Source organism: Phocoena sinus, chromosome 2 (genome assembly GCF_008692025.1).
Source record: "Phocoena sinus isolate mPhoSin1 chromosome 2, mPhoSin1.pri, whole genome shotgun sequence".
In the NCBI taxonomy this organism is placed as follows: Eukaryota; Metazoa; Chordata; class Mammalia; order Artiodactyla; family Phocoenidae; genus Phocoena; species Phocoena sinus.
Window position 1 is genome coordinate 20,093,369 of NC_045764.1, and position 22,435 is coordinate 20,115,803.

Here is a 22,435-nt window from a genome sequence, read left to right on the forward strand (position 1 = left end):
CATGGGGGTGTAAGTATATCATACACAAGTGAAGGGAGGCTTTGGGGAAAGAGCAAAATACTATTATAAGAAAATCTCTGAAATGTGCTATTCTTCCAGAACTTGTGAAGTCTGCTAGATCATAATAGCACAAAACCTGACAACAAGGTCCTACTGTATAGCACAGGGAACTATATTCAATGTCCTGTGATAAACCATAATGGAAAAGAATTTTTAAAAGAATGTACACATATGTGTATAAGTGAATCACTTTGCTTACAGCAGAAATTAACACAACATTGTAAATCAACTATACTTCAATAAAAAATTAATTAAGAAAAAAAACTGGTATGGGCTTCCCTGGTGGCGCAGTGGTTGACAGTCCACCTGCCGATGCAGGGGACACGGGTTCGTGCCCCGGTCTGGGAAGATCCCACATGCCACAGAGCGGCTGGGCCCGTGAGCCATGGCCGCTGAGCCTGCGCATCCGGAGCCTGTGCTCCACAACGGGAGAGGCCACAACACTGAGAGGTCCGCGTACCGCAAAAAAAAAAACCAAAAAAACTGGTAAACGGAAAGTGGTAGAAAAGGGGGTAAATTTTTTTTAGAAAACTTGAAAGCAAATAATGAGGGAATTGCAGACCTTAGGAGAAAGTATGAGCTCCACTGACTTCATGCTGGATAAAAGGCTGTTATATCAATAAGGTATATGTTGTACACCTTAAATTTACATGATGTTATATGACAAATGTATTTTAATTAAAAAGTTATTAAATAAAAGGCTACTATCATAAACAGCCAAAATGCTCAGCTAGAGAATAGAATGATCTGATATGGAGAATTCCCTGGTGGTCCAGTGGTTAGGACTCGGCGCTTTCACTGCTATGACCTGGGTTCAATCCCTGACCGGGGAACTAAGATCCTGAAAGATGCACAGCACAGCCAAATAAATAAATTAATTAATTAATTAAAGTGACCTGATATGGTAACCATTGTGGTTCTAATAATAGCAGAAATAAAAGACCTAAATATGAATGAAGAAAGAATCCTTGGGCTTCCCTGGTGGCGCAGTGGTTAAGAATCCGCCTGCCAATGCAGGCGGGGACACGGGTTCGAGCCCTGGTCTGGGAAGATCCCACGTGCCGCGGAGCAACTAAGCCTGTGCATCACAGCTATTGAGCTTGAGCTCTGGAGCCCTCAAGCCACAACTACTGAAGCCCGAGTGCCTAGAGCCCCTGCTCTGCAGCAAGAGAAGCCACCACAATGAGAAGCCCGCGCACCGCAACAAAGAGTAGTCCCCACTCACCACAACTAGAGAAAGTCCGCGTGCAGCAACAAAGACGCAACACAGCCAAAAATAAATAAATAAATAAATAAATAAAAAGAAGGAATCCTTGGAAGCAGATTTTTTTAATGACAGTGAAGACGTCCTAAAAGAGTAATTTGTATATAGGTAAAACATTTTGGCTAAGAAAGGAAGCACTGTTTTGCTTAGCGAAATCTCCAGCCCACACCTTCCCATTGCTAGGGCCTACAGGGATGACTGACGTTTTAGAATATCCAGACGTAGTGATAACATACCCTTACGTCACCTCCACAATGCTATGTACATTATCTCCATTGATCCATTCAACAATCAGGTGTAGGGGCCAGGTAAGGGAATCGCCACTGTCCTTTTCACAGATGAGAAAACCAAGGTTCAGAAAGAGTATGTATTTCACGTGCCAAGGACTAGACCTACTGTGATGCCTCCATTTTTTTTTGGCCACGCTGCATGGCACACGGGATCTTATTTCCCAAACCAGGGATGGAACCTGTGCCCCCTGCATTGGAAGCGTGGAGTCTTAACCACTGGACTGCCAGGAAAGTCCTGATGCCTCCATTTTTTGGACTTATTTCCCCACCCCTCCAAGCCTTTCGCCTGGGTTAAGGAACTTACTATGTTCTCATTTAATCCTCAGAACACTATAAGGAATGTAACATACTCCCATTGACCTCTGAGATTCAGAGAACCTGAGGAACAGAACCAAGCACGCCAAGCTAGAAGGCAGCAAAGCCAGGATCTGAACTCAGTGCTTCTTGGTTCCAGAATCCTTGTCTTTTCTACACCGGGCTACACTGTCAAGTCCAACCCTCAGCTGCACGGCAGTCCACACAGGGTCAAGGGGTTCCTAGCATCTGAACACTCCACACCCTTTGGCCTCCTTGCTGATGGGACTTCTTGTGGAGTAATGATGTAAAAGGAGACCAGTAAAGCAAGGAAGAGAGCTGGGTGTCTCTTCCACTCCTTTACAAAAGCGTTTACAGGAGAGGCATTGCTGAGAACATAACATCTGTTCATAACTTGCGTCATTTTATCATAGTCTTAGGGTTCTTGGCACTAAAGCCATGTGTCATCTGCTAATTTTATTTCCTGTCTTAAAAGAGAAAACACTCCATGATGCCCATAAAGCTTTGCAGGAGTCAGGTCCATAAGCCCCAAGGAATGCTGGGGGCAGTGGAAACTGCTCAGCCAAACACAGCAGGGGGCTTGGACACACACAGAGGATCACATATGACAATCCACTTCTACCACATTCAGGACCAAGATGAACAGAAGACAGACAGCAAAAGTAGTATCCAGAGTCTCACCCACCATGATTTTATAGACTCCAAATTTCAAGTTCCCACATTAAATTAGAATTTTGAACTTGAGTGAGGCAAGACCCAGGCAGACACAGCAGGGCAAAATGTTTTGGGAACACAAAGCAGAGAGAAGAGCGCAGTTTCTTATCACTTTAAAGAAAATGCCACTTTCACCTCTTACTTCAGAAATCAGCCTTAAGATCAGCTTAATATACTGGGAAAATGTGAGTGACTGAAATATTTTAGAGTCTCATGAATTCAAGTGAAAGGTGAAGAGAATGTCTGGCTAATGATTTGAAGATTTCTATTTAGAAATACTATAACATAATCAAATCCAATTCTGCTTACCCCCAATTTATTTACTACAAGTTTCTGGCCCATGGAAAATTAACAATAAGATAATGTGGTTATTTGTATATGTAGCCAAATATTCTACTGCCTTGTAGATTTACTTATTTCCGTTGGGTTTGAAGACTCAGTTACTGATATCCAGGATTAATTAGTAGTTATCCAGTAGTTAAAGGTTCATATTTATGTTTTTACTTTTTTGGCGTGGTATGTGGGATCTTAGTTCCCTGACCAGGGACCGAACCCTCGCGGCTTGCAGTGGAAGTGCAGAGTCTTAACCACTGGACCACCAGGGAAGTCCCTAAACGTTCATATTTATATGAATACTTGCAGAAGAAAAATGTGACCCACAATATAAACCTCTAAAGTATACCTGTTGGGCTACCAAAAAGTGGGGGGCAGAGGAAGCAATACATTATATAATTTGTATTGTTTGTCTTAATGCCAAAGACCTTCATTGGAAAACAAACAAACAAGCAAATAAAATAAATCCAGACTCTTGCAGCCTTGTTAGACAGACAGATACCACGTCGTTTACCACGTCGTTTCCAAGAGGGTTATAATTTCAGTGAAGTAATGACATCTGTCCTCTTAACAGTAGCAGGTATGCCGGTCTATATCCCCTTAATTAATTCATAACTCAAGAAAGGAAAAACACAGTGAAGACCTCCATCAGTTGCCTTGAACGGGGAGGGATAAATTGGGAGACTGGGATTGACATATACACACTGCTATACATAAAATAGTTAACTAATAAGAACCTACTGTATTGTAATGACTTATATGGGAAAAGAATCTAAAAAGAGTGGATATATGTATATGTATAACTGACTCACTTTGCTGTACACCTGAAACTAACACAACACTGTAAATCAACTATACTCCAATAAAAAAATTAATTAAAAAAATTTTTTTAAATCAGTCAAAAATAAAAGTCAGTTGCCTTGAGACTACACCTCACATCTGCTATTAATTTTTTAAAGAACCCCAAAAATCTTCTTTTCCCAAAAGTTCATCTCAATTTCATCTGGAACATCTGCCATCTCCTGTCGTAACTACCATCCTGGACACTCTTACTTCCTGGTCTTTCCAACCTCAGGCCTCACTTCCTGAAGCTACTAGTACCTGTAAGCAAATGACCTTGTCCCCAGGCTGAGCTGAACCGTCTGGAGAGTAGTCCCCATCCCGCCTGGACTGCTGTCTCCCGCGAGTCTTCCCAACAGCCACAGGGTTAATGGCTTCCAGGTGTGAGGGGTTGGGCAGCATTGTCACGTGGAGGGGATGGTGTGCACCGAAGTCCAGGTCAACCGAGGACGTCAGGTGAGACAGGACATCGCCAGCGGCTGAGACATTTTCTGGAAATTCACTTAAGCCTCGCATTTTACGGAACATCAGCTATGCCGAATAAACATACAAGAAAAAATGGAAAGAGGTGGTTCATTTAAATCACACAAAAAAAGGGACTTCCCTGGTGGCACAGTGGTTAAGAATCCTCCTGCCAATGCAGGGGACACGGGTTCGAGCCCTGGTCCGGGAAGATCCCACATGCCACAGAGCAACTAAGCCTGTGTGTCACAACTACTGAGCCTGCACTCTAGAGCCTGTAAGCCACAACTACTGAGCCTGTGTGCCACAACTACTGAAGCCCATGCACCTAGAGCCCGTGCTCCGCAACAAGAGAAGCCACTGCAATGAGAAGCCCACACACCGCAATGAAGAGTAGCCCCCCCCTTGCCACAACTAGAGAAAGCCCACAGGCAGCAACGAAGACCCAACGCAGCGAAAAATTAAATAAATAAAGATAAGCACACACTTGTAACTGCTCGAATGCACAGAACTATTTGGAGATGTTCAGTCATATGAAGTTCCAGCACTTTCAGAAGAGTCTAGCCTGATGCAGATGGTAAGATACCTCTGCCTTGCAATAAGCAAAGTATTTTTTCTTAAATGTACCTGTTAGTATGTATTTTCCAAAAGAATTTGTATTATTCTTGTTAAAGGTAGAGAGGCAAATAAGAAGTTAATCCCATTTAGTCAGGGAATGACATACACTGCTTAGTGCAAGTGGCATCTTAAAAACTATATTGTCCAGTTCTCAAAGGACTTCTCTGCATACATTCTGTCACCTCATCTTCACAGTCTTCTATGACATAGATGTTACTACCCATTTTAAAAATGAAAAAGCTAAAAAACTAAAAACAGAGTTGCTAGAGTTGCCATATGATCCATATATCCAGAGAAAACTCTAATTCGAAAAGGTACATGCACCCCAACGTTCATTGCAGCCCTATTTACAATAGCCAATATACAGAAGCAACCTAAGCGCCCATTGACAGATGAATGGATAAAGAACATATGGTGTGTGTGCACACACAGACACTGGAATATTACTCAGCCATAAAAAAGAACAAAATAATGCCATTTGCAGCAACATGGATGGACCTAGAGATTATCATACTAAGTGAAATAAGTCAGACAGAAAAAGACAAATATCATATGATATCACTTATGTGTGGAATCTAAAAAAATGATACAGGAATTCCCTGGCAGTCCAGTCATTAGGACTCTGCTCTTTCACTGCCAAGGGCCCAGGTTCAGTCCCTGTGAACTAAGATCCTGCAAGCCACGCAGCATGGCCAAAAATAAAAAAAGGAAAGGAAAAAAAAAATGATACAAATGAACTTATTTACAAAACAGAAACAGACTCGCAGACATAGAAAACAATCTTATGGTTACCAAAGGGGAAGGGGAGGGATAAATTAGGAGTTTGAGATTTAAAAAAAAAAAAATGAATGAGCAAGAGAAATTAACTAGATGGTTTAAAGGTCCTCGGCTACAAATCTGGGTCTCAAACCAAGGTATTTACCAAAAACATGCTATTCTCTACTGGCCAAATGGTTTGAATGACCCAAAAGCTTCTCCAGTTCACAAACTCACACAGTATAGGGATGGGTGTGTTTCTCACAAATATGATCATTGATAATCACTTCTGTGTCTTTCAGTAACTGTTTTGTCTGGGATATTTTAGGAATGCAATTTTTGGTTTAAGAACTTCTGCAGGGGAATTCCCTGGCGGTCCAGTGGTTAGGACTCTGCGCTTTCACTGCCGAGGGCGCAGATTCCATCCCTGGTCAGGGAACTAAGATCCCACAAGCCGCAAGCCGCATGGAGCAGGCAAAAAAAAAAAAAAAAAAGAGAGAGAGAGAATTTCTGCAGGTATGTAAGCACATGTCTCCATCTGTCCATTACTTTATTCTGTTGTATTCTACCTTTTCTAAGGTGTCTTTTCAAAGCTGGTTACCAGTCTCTTAGCATCAGAAACACTGAGGTATGAATAATAAAGGTAAAGCTTGGCCCCTAGACATGACATCACATATATTTTTTTCATTAAAAAATTATTTTTAGAATTGAGGTATAGTTGATTTACAATATTATATAAATTTCAGGTGTACAACGTAGTGATTCAAAATTTTTAGAGATTATACTGTTTATAGTTATTATAAAATATTGGCTATATTCTCTGTGTTGTACAATATATCCTTGTAGCTTATTTATTTTTTACAAAGTAGTTTGTATCTTTCAATCCCCTACTGCTATACTGCCCTTCCCTGATTCCCTCTCCCCACTGGTAACCACTAGTTTGTTCTCTTAGTGAGTCTGTTTCTTTTTTGTTATAGTCATTAGTTTGTTTTATTTTTTAGATTCCACATATAAGTGACAACATACAGTATTTATCTTTGTGTGGCTTATTTCACTAAGCACAATACCCTGAAAGTCCATCCATGTTGTTTCAAATGGCAAATTTTCATTCTTTTTTATGGCTGAGTAGTATTCCATTGTGTGTGTGTGTGTGTGTGTGTGTGTGTGTGTGTGTGTGTGTGTGTGTGTATCACATCTTCTTTATCCATTCATCTGTTGATGGACACTTAGGCTGCTTCTGTATCGGCTATTGTAAATAATACTGCTATGAACATTGAGGTGCATATATCTTTTCAAATTAGTGTTTTCATTTTCTTCAGATATATACCCAGGAATGGAATTTCTGGGTCATATGGTGGTTCTATTTCTAGTTTTTTGAGGATCCTCCATACTGTTTTCCACAGTGGCTGCACCAATTTACATTCCTACCAACAGCGTACTAGGGTTCCCATGTGTTTCTTCTAATATTCTCAAGGATAACACATCCTTCCATAGGCTCCGTTAACTCCATCTAACTTTGAAAGGTCCTTTAACGTTTATAATTATTTTTAATCTCCTGGCCAAGAACAGTAATGAGGTTTATCCACACGTAAGGGCCACAACCTTATCAGACATTGAGTCCCTCTGATGCTCCCTGACATCAAATCTTCCATCCTGACCCTCAAGTCTTTCGAGACTTACAGAGCAGCTGAGTTGGACAGAACAGGAACACAAAGATCCAATAACCCATAAAACCACTCACTTAGAGGGGTCTCTTGAGATAACAATGTGTAACTAGTTTCATACAATCTATTAACTATAAACTGCAAATAAGTGCAAGGTAAAAATGACTTTTTTGTAAGGTAAAATTGTATCAAATTGCACAGATCTTTGTGTTTGTCTGAATGATTTTTATGAAGTAGGGGAAGCATGCTTTGAAAAACAGAATTTATCTGTTTGTATCATCCGTAGGAAACAAACTAACTTTTCACTTCCCTGAGTGAAGAACCTCTGTAAGTTGATACAGAAAATCAACCTAAATGCCAGGTCCAGGGACTTCACTGGTGGTCCAGTGGTTGAGACTCCATGCTTCCACAGCAGGGGATGCGGGTTCGATCCCTAGTTGGGGACCTAAGATCCCACATTTCACATGGCACAGCCAAAAGAATAAACAAACAAAAGGAAAAAGAAGAGGGCCATTCAACAGCAACAGGTTTCATCAATTAACTAAGCTGAAGTAAGTCAGAAAGAGAAAAACAAATATTATATATTAACACATATGTGGAATCTAGAAAAACAGTACAGATGAACCAGTTTGCAAGGCAGAAATAGAGACACAGATGTAGAGAACAAATGTATGGACACCAAGGGGGGAAAGTGGCGGCGGGCGGGGGGGAATGAATTGGGAGACTGGGATTGACATATATACACTAATATGTATAAAATAGATAACTGATAAGAACCCGCTGTATAAAAATAAACAAATAAAATAAAATTCAAATCAAAAAAAAATTAACTAAGCTGTCTCCTGGACAAATGGCTCATATGCTTAGTCGGTTTTCTAAAACCAGTTATTACCATTGGTTTTATTCTTTTATAGTCAATTGTACATGAATAGTGGAAAACATAGAAAGTCTTTTACCTCTGGAGGGAACTGCAGAAGGCCTGTCAATAAGTTCAGCCTCCCTCTATGTGGCATCCCAATAATGACATCGGTTACCCCGCTGTAGGCCGCCATTTTCAGCAGCTCATAGAAAAAGCCCATCATGCTTTCAGCTCCTTCGCCTCCGTATCGCTTCACCGTGGCAAACTTGGTGGCCAAAAAGTGGTCAAGCTCCTATGGAACACCATGTCAGATGCATCAGTTACAGGACAGCTAACTACTTGGGTCAAAGTCAAACACGTTTAAGAAGACCCCACACTACGTCAAGCAGCTGCAACAGGGTTCCTTCACTACAGACCGCAGAGATGCACAGAAGTCACCCAGAGCCAGGCAGGAAAGCCCTGCCGAGGACACCAGACAGCAGCAGGGATGCAGAGAAAACAACCTGAGTGGTAGAAGAACTCACCCCAACAGGAATCCCCTCAGAATGCCGGGCCTTTCCCATGACTTGAGTTTTAGTACAGGGCTCTACAATAGCATTTCATCTGGGCTGCAAACTAGCCAACCACCCACATTACTGGGAACAGGTTTCTTGTCATCTTGATATGCCCGAGTCCTGATGACAGCCCTGACAGACATTCAATCCCATTAATCTGTATTGAGAGCCTCTTTGACATACAGTTCCTTTTTTTCTATCACTTCAGGTAATAAAAAGAGAACTAAGATCTTAAGGATTTTGCAGGCTTCTATAGAGGGAATCGACAAATACATAAAACATATTGACTCTGAGAAGAACCAATAGTTCTGTTGTTTGGTGATCTACTTTCTTCTACTTAGAATAAAGTGGTATGTGTTACACTGCCCCTTGTGTTGAGGCCGTGGGGTAAATGGGGCTACATTCAGAGAGTTCATGTCTTAACTCCCTCTCTTCAATATTTATATGTCTTTGTAGAAAATGAATCGACCTGTTTCTTTGATATTAGCTGCTACTTTTATACCTGAGATTCTAGCATTAGTTTTGACAGATGTTTTCGCTCTTCTGTGGTAAATGCCTCCTTTTTCAGTTCCTCAAACCGCTTGGCAAACCATTCTTTCTCCTCCTGGCTCTGAAGTTGGGAGGTTTCAATAGAAATCTGCCCACAGTAGATCTGGTTGAGATAGGCTACCACTTCCTCGAGAGAGGCCTCCTCCTTCCCCATGTTCAGTAATCCTATGAAATGGAATCAAAGGGATCATTTTAAAGAATAATCAACCATGTAACTAATTATAGAACATACCAAGATCCTTATTTGAATTCAGAGCATTTCATTCCAAGTAACTTGGGTTATCTAGATTTTTCTAAAGGCAAAACTAAAAATATGATCAAAGGCCATAAAGGTACTAAAAGGAGAGGGAATAAAAATCTTCCTTCTCTCGAACAGAGCCATGATGCATTATGCCAAATTTTGATTCTATAGTCATTTCGAACTAAATTGTGAACCTACCTTTCATCTGCTTTATAGCTACAAATCATATGTATACCTTTATCTGAAATATCTATCTACCAAAATGTTCAAGTCTTATTAATATCTATAAAGCAATGCCTATTATTGCACAGTTGGTCTTAATGTGAATTAATATTGAGAGCAAAGCAATATTCTAGGGTAAAAGGAAATCTCCCTGAATCTCAGCCAGAGAAAAGAAAGGTTTGTAGTACGTGATTGGCCCAGCACCAAATCAATTATCAGTCATTTGCCTAAGCCTACAATATGAATTTAACAAACCAACATTTTCTTTATATCGTGTATGGTTTCTTACAATAAATGTTAGATCTTTGATACTGATTGAGCAAAGCTGTGATGATCATGGGAGTGCAGATATCTCTTTAAGATAGTGATTTCAAAAAAAAAAAGATAGTGATTTCAATTCCTTTAGATTTATACCCAGACATGGAATTGCTGGATCATATGGTAGTTCTATTTTTAATTTTTTGAGGATCCTCCATGCTGTTTTCCATAGTGGCTGCACCAACTTGCATTCCTACCAACAGTGCACAAGAGTTCCCTTTTCTCTACATCCTCACCGACACTTGTATCTTTGGGTTTGTTTTTTTTTTAATTGAAGTATAGTTGATTTACAATGTTGTGTTAATTTCTGCTGTACAGCAAAGTGATTCAGTTATACATATATATACATTTTTTTTCATTTTCTTTTCCATTATGGTTTATCACAGGATATTAAATATAGTTCCCTGTGCTTGACAGCAGGACCGTGTTGTTTATCCATCTTTGGGGGGTTTTTTGACAATAGCCATTGTAACAGGTGTGAGGTGATAGGTCATTGAGGTTTTTTGGGGTTTTTTTTTGCGGTACGTGGGCCTCTCACTGTTGTGGCCTCTCCGGTTACGGAGCACAGGCTCCGGACGCGCAGGCTCAGCGGCCATGGCTCACGGGCCCAGCTGCTCCGCGCCACGTGGGATCTTCCTGGACCAGGGCACGAACCCGTGTCCCCTGCATCGGCAGGCAGACTCTCAACCACTGCACCACCAGGGAAGACCCTCATTGTGGTTTTGATTTGCATTTCCCTGATGCTTAGTGATGCTGAGCACCTTTTCATGTACCCTCTGGCCGTTGTACATATGATTTGAATAGAGAAGAAACGGGCCCTATCAGAAGACCATTCTAGAACCCCAACACTGCTTCTCCCAGACAGTGTTCGAATGTGCCCCTCACTGTCCCCTCACACCCGTGGAAGCTTCAGCTCCAGCAGGCATGTGGGTCCTTCAAGAACAGAGAAAGAAGCCCCACCTCACTGGCAGTTAACTGTCACGTGGATAGTCCATTGTTGATGGGCTTTACCTGTGGTATTAAAGGGTCCCTGTAGCGTCTGCACGAGGGCTTGGATTTCAGGCACGTTCTCCTGCAGGGCTTGGCCAGTGAAGAGGGGGTTGATTTTGGCAGCTTTATGGCCATGCTCACAATATACCGTCACCAACCTGGCAAGGCCATGATCCACTAATTCAGGGAGAAAAAACAATAGAACAATATAGTTTAGGAAATGCCCACAAGCTGCAAAATCAGTTTTTCAAAGAAGCCTCTGTGGCTTTGGACAGTTTTAAACACACGGCTCCTACCCACCACAGCTGCCAGTGGTTTTCAGGATTAAAGACTAACAGACTCCAGGAAAACACACTTATTTCCTTAAATTTATCTCCTGAGAGCGAAAGTCACTGAAAAATACAGAAAGGAAACAGAACTATAAGTGCACATTTGTGAAACTAATTATGCACGAGGATAGATATTTAAAGGAAGCACCCCAAATTGAAAATAACTGTTAAAATGCTGAGATTATGGATAATTATAGTCCTCTTAATTATTATTTGAGATTTTTTATATCGTACATTAGAAATACAGACAATTTGAACTACAAAATCAATGTTACATTTCCTTCCTTATTTCTTTTTTTTATAAATTTATTTATTTTATTTTTGGCTGTGTTGGGTCTGCGTTGCTGTGCACAGGCTTTCTCTAGTTGTGGCGAGCGGGGGCTACTCTTCGTTGGGGTGCGCAGGCTTCTCATTGCAGTGGCTTCTCTTGTTGCAGAGCACGGGCTCTAGGTGCGTGGGCTTCAGTAGTTGTGGCAGGCGGGCTCAGTAGTTGTGGCTCACGGGTTGTAAAGCGCAGGCTCAGTAGTTGTGGCGCACGGGCTTAGTTGCTCTGCGGCATGCGGCAACTTCCCGGACCAGGGCTAGAACCCGTGTCCCCTACATTGGCAGGTGGATTCTTAACCACTGCACTACCAGGGAAGTCCCAGCCTTCCTTATTTCTTAAAGACCCCAGGTCCATACACTCATGAAATCGTACAGTAGGAAAAGACCTTAGAAATTATCTTGTTACTCACATAATGAAAAAAAATTTTAAAGCCCGTTTGTACAGCCTTAAATGAGTAATTCCCCAGTCTCTACTCAAGGGGGAATTATTACCTTTCAATGAATCCAATTCTATCTTAGATGATTTTTATATTGAGCCAGAAGCTGCTTTTCTTCCCTTTCCCACAGGAAAGCCCTTCTAAAATTTGGAAGAAAATCCTTCAAGCCCACAATCGATTAACCTTCAGTTCATCAAGGTGGTCTTATACAAATCAAGCACAAATCTGTGAAGATGAGCAAATCCACTATGAAGGGCACACATTTTCTGAACATTACAAAAATTTGCATGTTTATTTTCAGAACCCAAAGAAAATTGTTAGCATATTTTGAAATACTTACTGACCATTTTATGAACATGTGTTGCTATACAATGATTTCAGAGCTACATGTTTATGTGCTGGGGTTTGTATTCAGGGTACTGCACAGTGTATCTCTTGTCACAGGCTTAGAGGAAAGAACTGAGGTGTGTTGAACATGCATTCAATATTCATACGAATATGTAGGATGTGTTGGCACAAATCCGGCAGTTAAGAGGACCCACACTATGTCTAATAAACTCATCAAACAATCCCAGTAAATAAACTGATTTCAAGCTGGAGGAGTCATATATAATTTTGCTACAGTCTCTATTCTGGTTATGAAGTAGGACACCTTCATATTTCTGGCTAAAATACAGACAGATATATCTGTCTAAAGCATTGTCCCTGTTGGCCACTCCTCCATAAAAACAGTTGCTTCCCTGGGCTCTCTGGCATTGCAAGATCCTGGGTTTCCTCCTAACTCGCTGGCTACTCAACCTCAATCACTTTTGCTGGGCGAGAAGTGGGTTAGGGGATCCTCCTCTTTGTCCACCTCTAAAATATTGGTTCTCCCCAGGTCTGCCCAGGGTCTTCTTCTCAATCTACTTTCTCTCTAGGTGATCTCATCCACGACTTCCAATATCATCTGCAAAACTACATCCTTAGTGGGGTAAGTCCAATGGTAAATATGTAGGGTTATCATCACCATTCTCACCACAATCTACTAGCCCTCCTTTTTTTAATGCTTTATTTTTATTTTTTTAAACTTTTGGCCATGCCACACAGCACGTGGGATCTTAGTTCCCTGACCAGGGATTGAACCTACGCACCCTGCATTGGAAGCGCGGAGTCTTAACCACTGGACCACCAGGGAAGTCTTCTACTAGCCCTCTTTTGAAAACATTCTCTTTAGTGAACCACATCAGCTCAGGGATCACTGCTTCAATTTCTAACTGAAATTTCTAACTGAAAAGCCACGTTTTTAATGATACTCTAGAACACTGACGGGGGAGTTGGCACAAAAGGATGCTGCTCACCCCGAAGAACATGCGGCACCTACTATTCTGAAGGAGCCAGAGAGAGAGGACTATTCGTCTCCCACCTTGGGGCACGTTCTCCATCCATCCTGACCATCTGTTTTCTCTCAGACCCTCATTTCACTGCTCTGGTATCTTCCACCAGACCCAGTCCCATATCTCTTCCCTCTCTGTCTCCCAGATCCTTCCATTATGACCTCTGGAATTCTGTTCCATGCTTAACAGGTCTCCCTACCTTCTTCACCTCTTCCCTAAACAATTGCTTATACTCCTGTCGTCACGGGAATCTGCTTTCCCCTGAGGACACCGGTGGAAGGTGAAGTTACTCATCACCCACACACACATCCCTCCAGTACTGAAGGTGGAGTCAATGCCTCCTCATTCCTCACTGACATTCCCCTGTAGTTAGTCCTCTAACTCTCTACAAACCCCCAGTCCTCTTAGGGACATGCCACAGTGTTGATAACTAATCCCCACTGGCCAAAAGTCATCACAAGATAATGCTGTAGGAGAATGCTTACTGGAAAAGCATCAGTTTGTTTAGATGGAAAAAGACTAAAAGACACTATATATAGCATAAGCCTGATTTTTGTTAAAATTGGTGTATAATATATATTTCATAGTATCTATATACTCCATATTTGTCTCTGCATTTGCATGTATATATTCCACATATATAAAGGAAATAGACCAAAAACTTAGGGATGATCCTATGTCAAAATTCCTAATTTTGGGGCTTCCCTGGTGGCGCAGTGGTTGAGAGTCCGCCTGCCAATGCAGGGGACACGGGTTCGTGCCCCGGTCCAGGAGGATCCCACAGCAGTGAGAGGCCCGCATACTGCAAATAAAACAACAAACAAACAAACAAAATTCTTAATTTTGGGACTTCCCTGGTGGCGCAGTGGTTAAGAATCCACCTGCCAATGCAGGGGACATGGGTTCGAGCCCTGGTCCAGGAAGATCCCACATGCCGTGGAGCAACTAAGCCCGTGCGCCACAACTACTGAGCCTGTGCTCTAGAGCCCTCGAGCCACAACTACTGAAGCCCTTGAGCCTAGAGCCCATACTCCGCAGCAAGAGAAGCCACCGCAAGGAGAAGCCCGTGCACCACAACAAAGAGTAGCCCCGGCTCGCCGCAGCTAGAGAGAAAGCCCACGCACAGCAATGCAGACCCAGCGTAGCCAAAAAAAAAAAAAAAAAAATTTTCTTGCTTACCATAGTTTCTAAGTTTTCTGTAATGAACGTGTCCAGTAGAGCTCTTTATTTATTTATTTATTTTGGCCACACCATGAGGCTTATGGGATCTTAGTTCCCCGACCAGGAATCAAACCCAGGCCCAAGGCAGTGAAAGCACCGAGTCCTAATCTCTGGACCTCCAGGAAATTCCCAGAGCTCTTTAAATTGTATCCATTTAACTGACTTAAATACACCCTGAAAGCTTCTGATGATCAGATTCTCTCCACTGCCCTCACCAGTTGACTATATGCTTGTAAGAGTAAATTATATTTGTTCCTAAGGCTGTTGCTATGGGGAAATGTAAACATTAGGGGAGACATTATAAAAATCTAGGAGATTCCGCACTCAGATTGCTTTCATAAGTGCTCTTCACTTTAAAGATCTGCATATACAAAACCAAAAATAAACATACTTGAGTTAAAATACGTAAAGCGTCTCTCATTTCATTATGATAATCCTTGATTTAATGATTTTTTGTTAAATTAACTGACCAAGTTTCAGTGTCAAATGCATTGGATAAAATTGCTTCAGCTGGATTACTTTGGTAGCAAATAATGAAATTAAAAGATTTAAATGGATTGGATCACAGCAATAGAATACATATCTTCTTCACAAAAAAACTCCCTGTTACTGTATAAATCAAAGGATTACTGTAAGAGAAAAATGAATCCCTTCACCTGAGGCATAATACTGACCAAATGACTCAGTGCTCACGATATCTGTGAAAATTCAAAGGAATTTAATTGGATGTTTAAATTCCTAAGAAGCCAGAGAGAATAGGGCAAACCACAGTAGCAGATATATACGCTCTTCTTCCAAATAAAATGGAAAATACTGGAGGCGTGCTTCTGGCTCAGGAGAATGGCACATAGTAGATGCTCAAGAGATATTTGTTATTACTTGAATGAATGAAGTCCTGAAATTCACTGTATTGTAATGGCATCACAGAACCCTCCCGATCAAAGGTTTCCAGAGCCCTCAAACATGCCGTATGAGGGCTGCAGTGGGTCCCTCCTGATCACTTTGGGTCCTTCTCTTCTGAGAACTGTACCCTCCCGTCCCAGAGGGTGGGTTCCAGGGCCATGTCTCTATTGCTCCACTTTGCCTCCCAAAGAGTCAATGGATTCCAAAGACACTTGAGTCAAGGTGGGTCAGATTCAATCTTCCCAGAATTTGAGACTTGGAATTAAGAGATATGAGAAGAGTGAGCGTGAGACTGCTATCCTTAGAAAAGCCTGCTTGCAAGGTTTATGCTCTTGGTTGCTGCCTGGGAATTTGAATTTCAGGAATGGCCTCACCTGTCCCTAATTGGTAAGGGTGATCCACTGTGCCTCGACTGTTTGGGAGAACAAGGTAGTTTAGGCTGAACACCTGCTTTCCTTCTGGGAGTCTGGGATTTTGGCACATGCAGAGGGTGCTTATACGAACCTCTCCCAATAAAAACCCTGCAGGGATATTGGCTTGGTGCTTTGTGACCGCCTGGAGGGGTGGGATAGGGAGGGTGGGAGGGAGGGAGACGCAAGAGGGAAGACATATGGGAACATATGTATATGTATAACTGATTCACTTTGTTATAAAGCAGAAACTAACACACCATTGTAAAGCAATTATACCCCAATAAAGATGTTAAAAAAAAAAAAGAAAACAAAACCTTGGGTGCTGAGACTCTAATAGGATTCCCTGCGCAGGAACATTGCACACATGTTGCTGTGTTTCTTGAAGAGGAGTGCATTCCGTGTGATGCCTCATGGGAGAACGCAGAAGGAAGCCTGCACAAAGGTACTCCAGACTCTTCCTGTGCCTTTTCCATTATGGTCCAGCTGTGTGTCCTTATCACATCACTGCCATAAACCTTAGCCATGAGTACAACTATAGACTGAGTGCCATGAGTCCCTTCTGGAGAATCTCTAAATGTGGGGTGGTCTTGTGAACCCCCAACACACATTATGGGTGACACAGGAGCTAAGTACCTTAACAGCTGTGCCTTATCGGGCCACACACAGCCTCTGCCAATATTCCCAGAGTTAGCTTTGGTTCACTCCCTTCTTGATTACTTGAAACATTTTTCAGCTCTAGAAGATACCCTTGTACCCTTCAAATAAAGTCCCCTCTTTGCTTAAGATAGCCAGAGTTGGTTTCTGCTGCTTGTGACCAAAAGAACCTTAGCTAAAACAAGAGTAAAAAAACATTATGAGGGACTTCCCTGGCGGTCCAGTGGTTAAGACTCTGTGCTTACAATGCAGGGGGTGCGGGTTCAATCCCTGGTCAGGGAACTAAGATCCCACGTGCCGTGCACCCAAAACAAACAAACAAATAAAAAACATTATGATAGGGATATCTACTTCACTTTATTCTCTGCTGTAAGCAAACACGGTGGGGGCACTGGATAGTGTTGAATAGCATTTTATTTTCAGAAAGAAATGTGTTCATATTAACCATAAAGTACACTGACAGATAACCTAAACTAAACTTAGTACTTCAACTGGAAGTCAATACAGTTCTCTTTCCTCATCTGGTCATAAACAGCCTCCCCCCAAGATATCTAGATCCAATCCACAGTCTCTGCATTCAAGTCAGCATATGCTTAGAGCAAGTGGGAACATTGGCTATCTATAAAAATACTGAAGACTCCAAGAAAGAGAACTCCGTAATTGAAGTCCCATAGGCCCTATTTTTTCTTTTTTTTTTTTTTGGCCACACCGTGCGGCATGTGGGATCTTAGTTCCCTGACCAGGGATCGAAACCATGTCCTTTTCAATGGAAGCGTGGAGTCTTAACTACTGGACCGCCAGGGAAGTCCCCTCTTAGGCCCTATTAAAATGAGACGGGGACTTCCCTGGTGGCACAGTGGTTAAGAATCCACCTGCCAATGCAGGGGACACGGGTTTGATCCCTGGTCCTGGAAGATCCCACATGCCGAGGAACAACTAAGCCTGTGCTCCCCAGTTACTGCGCCTGCGCTCTAGAGCCCATGAGCCACAACTACTGAGCCTGCACACCACAGCTACTGAAGCCCGCACGCCCTAGAGCCCGTGCTCCACAACAAGAGAAACCACTGCAATGAGAAGCCCGCACACCACAACTAGAGAAAGCCCGCGCACAGCAACGAAGACCCAATGCAGCCAAATACATAAATAAATAAATAAACAACAGACATTTATAGAAAAAAAGAAATGAGACAGCTGCCACCAGCTTCAACTTAGGAACTTCATAGGTAACCATATCAAAAGGCAAGACTTGGTACCAGAATACTATTATTATGAATTCTGTACAAGAAACTCATACCTAGGCTGTGCCGCTGAGTTCATTTTACATCCTATCTTCTCTTCCCATCTCAAACATGATATCTTTATAAGCTAAATTTATTTTGCCAGATAGTTCTTTCTTGCAAAAAAACCAAACTTTAAATAGAAATCTTGTTCTGGTCCTTTCCTTTTTTTTTTGAGATTCCTTTCTTAAATCATTGCCGAAATAGGTAAGCAACAGTCACAGATTGATAGTAAATGATAGTGACCATTTATTGAGTACTAACTTGTGCTACACGTTGTGTTGGATTTTTCAGATACGTCATTTTATCTAATCCTGTAACAGCCCTGAAATAGGCACCCTTATCTGCAGAAGAGTTAACTGAGGCCCAAACACGTTAAGTGACTTGCAGAAGGTGACACTGGTAATGAAGAAGCTGGAATTGGAACTATTTGTACTCAGGTGTGCTTGATTTTAATCCAGTGTTTTACCCACTATACCATAACAAAAAGTGAAAAGGAAAGTCCAGGGCCTACAGCGAACAGGATGAGATAACTAGAAGTCATTGAAACATTTAAAAAATCATCTAAATATTTTTGAAAATCTCTAATGCAATAAGATTTTCCCCAACTGTTTTTCCTATACCTCCAGTAAAGGCTCCTATTATTTCTTTTCTCTTCTTTTTTTTTTTTTTTTTTTTTTTTGTCCGTGTCACGCTGCTTGTGAGATCTTAGTTCCCCGACCCAGGACAAAACCCAGGCCCCAGCAGTGAAAGTGCCGAGTCCTAACAACTGGACTGCCAGGGAATTCCCAAGGCTCCTATTATTTCTAATATGCAACATACCTGCAACCTCACTTCAACTACTAAAGCTGATCGCCAAGATCAGTAACCGCTAAACACTGTTTGGAATCTTACAGCTCCCATCTCCTAATGGTCTCTAAATTCTGCCATTTTTTAATAACCCAAATCCTTCATAATGAAATTTATGCCTATGAATCACTGGTCCTAAGCTGTTGCACTTCTATATACTAACAACGAACTATCAGAAAGAGCAATTAAGGAAACAACCCCATTTAGTGTCATACCGAAAAGAATAAGATACCTAGGAATAAATCTACCTAAGGAGGTAAAAGACATATACTCGGAAAAGTATAAGACACTGATGAAAGAAATGGAAGATGACACAAACAGATGGAAAGATATACCATGGCCTTGGACTGGAAGAATTAATATTGTTAAAATGACCATACTTCCCAAGACAATCTACAGATTCAGTGCAATTCCTATCAAAATACCAATGGCTTTTTTCACAGAACTAGAACAAATACTTCTAAAATGTATATGGAAACCCACCTCCATTTTAAATTAGGATTGTTGATAAATAAATTCAAGTTTACTTGGAAGTTGAGGTATACAGAGGTTAAAGTACAAGCTGTTTTACTAGCCAGCTACAAGGACACTCATCACAGGTCAAATTTTAACTAGTGAAGCCGCTACCACCCAAAAAGGTTACTACAAGCAAATCCAATATCTCTTCAAAGTCTTGCTACAGTGAAAATCTTAGTAAATGAAGTAGTCATCCTATGCAGGCATTGATATTTGGCCAAGATAAACATATTAAGAAAGAAGGCTGATGAAGGTCAAAGAGGAGGAGGGAGGCACCATAACTTTGACCATACCTCCTCCCATTTCTCTATGTCACCTTGGATGTGGGAGGATGCCTTGTGTCCATTTTCAGTAGGGTTTGTCCTTTGATTCATTTTGCCAATACCAAAAGTTAATGTACATGATCCATCCCACTAACTCAGTCATTCCTCTCAACAAAGATGGCACCTTGTAGGACAACTGGTAGGCATTACGAAAAAGACTAAAGCTGGGACATAGCTGGCAGTCCAGTGCTTCAGACTCTGTGCTCCCAATGCAGGGGGCACCTCCCAATGCAGGGGGCATGGGTTTGATCCTTGGTCGGGGAACTAAGATCCTGCATGCTGCACAGCGAGGCCAAAAAAAAGAAAGACTAAAGCCAATTAAACTGTGTCCTTGGCCTCATCAGCCTCCTATAATTAATAGAACAGACCATAAGCACACAGTTGAACAGAATTTAAGGAAAAACCCAATGAATCTTAATTGTCTTCATCAGCAAAAAAAAGTTTTTCTTTTTTCTAGAACATGGTAATACAGTATATTACCCTATATATAAAGTGTTTCTTAGTTCTTGGTGTTACGGTTGTACGTGCAAAATTCAAATGTATTAAATGTCACAAAGAAATTGCATATACAGAACCCTATTTCCACTTCTTAGTAGGAATCAATCATTTAATAAGTATTTAGTTAAGTGTAGAGCTGAAAGGAATATAAGACAAGGTCTTTACTAGGCAGGATCTTACAATGTAAATGAGAAGATGATCCCCGCACAAAACTGCACACAATTAGAAAAAGTTTAATACAGTCCAAGGGGTTGGGCCCCATACTGAGAGTTAAGGGAATTCAGATTAGGATAGCCTGGAGTTGTCTGGAAAGATGTCACGGAGAACTTGGGAATGGAGCTGGACTGTGGAGAGTAAGAAGTGGAAAGGCACAAAGTGAAGAAGAGATTTGGAAAGTGGGGGAATTTATGTGGAAAGAGGTAAGAAAGAACTAGAACAGGTCAAGAAACATGAAGTGCATTGAGTAGCAACCTAAAGAACCTGCATTTTATTTTGAGAGGCAAAGTAGAGCCTTTGGAGACCTGAGTAAGAAAGTGACTCAGTTAAACCAACGTTTTAGAAAGACTGGACTAAGCTGGAAGGGAACTAGGCTATAAATTATAATACCAGCTAAGCTAGCAGTTTTACCTCTTTGAAGTCATGGATCTCTTTGAGAATGTGATGAAAGCTACGGGCCCTCGGCCTACAAACAGACACACACACAGAGTTGTGCAAAGTACACAGAACCCCTGAAACCTTCTCATAGGGATCCATGGGCCCAGGTTAAGAACCCTTGAATTCAACTTTTTTTTGGTAGCAGGCCAGAATTAAACACCTAGACTAGGATCCTAGTTAGTGAAAATATGAAGAAAGCAAGGCTTTGAGAAATAGAGTGCTCAAAATGTGACAGGAAGTACAAGGTGAAAAAGTTGCCTGCCCCAGATTTTTAAAGTACATCTGTAGCAGAGACTATTATAACTCCCAACATCCATTTTCCCTTCTCTTTTATGGTAACAGATGGTTGAGTATATGACCACCCAGAATAAGGATACCCTTTCCAGCCTTCCCTGCAGCCAGGGTGGCCATATGACTATGTTCTGGCCAATGAGAGGATTGTAGAAGTGATGTTTCAACTTCTGGGTCTTACCCTTAAAGGGATGGTGTTCTCTTCCCCTCCCCCTTTTCCTCCCTCTTGCTGGCCAGTATGTGGCTATAGTGGTGAGCTATCCTTGACCAGAGTTGAAAGCAACACCCACAGGGTGGCAAAGAAACAACATAGAAGAAACTTGAGCCCCTACAGCTTTGTAGAGCAGAGCTGTCATACCAGCTCAGACTTCTACTTACTTTATTCAACCCACTGTTATTCCAGGTCTCTGGCACAGCCCCTGAACACATCCTATCCAATATTGAATTTGCTACTGGAGGTGGGTTGCTGCCATAACAGAACCTAAAATGTATATGACACTGGCTTAGCAGTCAGGTGGTGGGTACTGAGGACCCAGGTATTTCAGACTAGAAAGCTGAAGCAGTGTTATGTTATCTGACATTTGGTAAAACTGTCACTTGCGATATCTTTTAAGGCAGGCTGCATGCCCATGGAGCCTGTAGCTCAGTAGTCTGTGTTCATCATTTCTTGTCATCTTCAGGAAAGCCCCAGAAGAAAGGTGAGGTCAAGGAGGAGATAGTTCATCATTAAGAAGAGATGGAGGGAAATTCACTCCACTACTGGGAGGTTTTCTCCATCTGTGGCCTCAGTACCTAGAGGGCAGACCCAGCCAAGGTTGGAAGAGTAGAAGCAATTAGTTAAGGTAGTTCTGAAGAGGCTGTCTTGGCCGGATATAGGAGAAAAGATGAAACCCCTTTTTAAGTACCTTCTAGTAAGCATTATCTGTTAGATGATGAAAGCCAGCTGAGCCTTCAATATCACACAAAGGGTTTTGCCTTCCCACTACAGCATATTAGTTGAGATGGTCTCAAAATAAACACCATTAAATTTAGGGAGTAGAATGGGTAGAAGCAGTAAATAAAAGACCAGGGTTTGCAGGCTTAAAAACTAGGCCCGGATGAGCTCTTTGACTGTGGGCAACTTGCTCATGGAATGACTAGAAGCAAAAATCCAAAAAGCAAAAAGACTGCAGTCCTAGGAATTTTATTTAAGAAACTGAACTGCCGGGTTTCCCTGGTGGCGCAGTGGTTAAGAATCAGCCTGCCAATGCAGGGGACACTGGTTCGAGCCCTGGTCCAGGAAGATCCCACATGCCGTGGAGCAACTAAGCCTGTGCGCCACAAC

The 22,435-nt window shown here is 41.8% G+C and overlaps 1 protein-coding gene across 1 annotated transcript in view; it reads right to left on the reverse strand.

The window, feature by feature from the left end:
* The window catches only part of DHTKD1 (dehydrogenase E1 and transketolase domain containing 1), a 53,737-nt gene that overhangs the window by 27,108 nt on the left and 4,194 nt on the right, over positions 1 to 22,435 (reverse strand). The window contains 4 exon segments of the mRNA XM_032624493.1: positions 4,078 to 4,347; positions 8,273 to 8,467; positions 9,232 to 9,443; positions 11,071 to 11,226. Of these exon segments, the coding sequence (XP_032480384.1) occupies positions 4,078 to 4,347; positions 8,273 to 8,467; positions 9,232 to 9,443; positions 11,071 to 11,226 (833 nt within the window).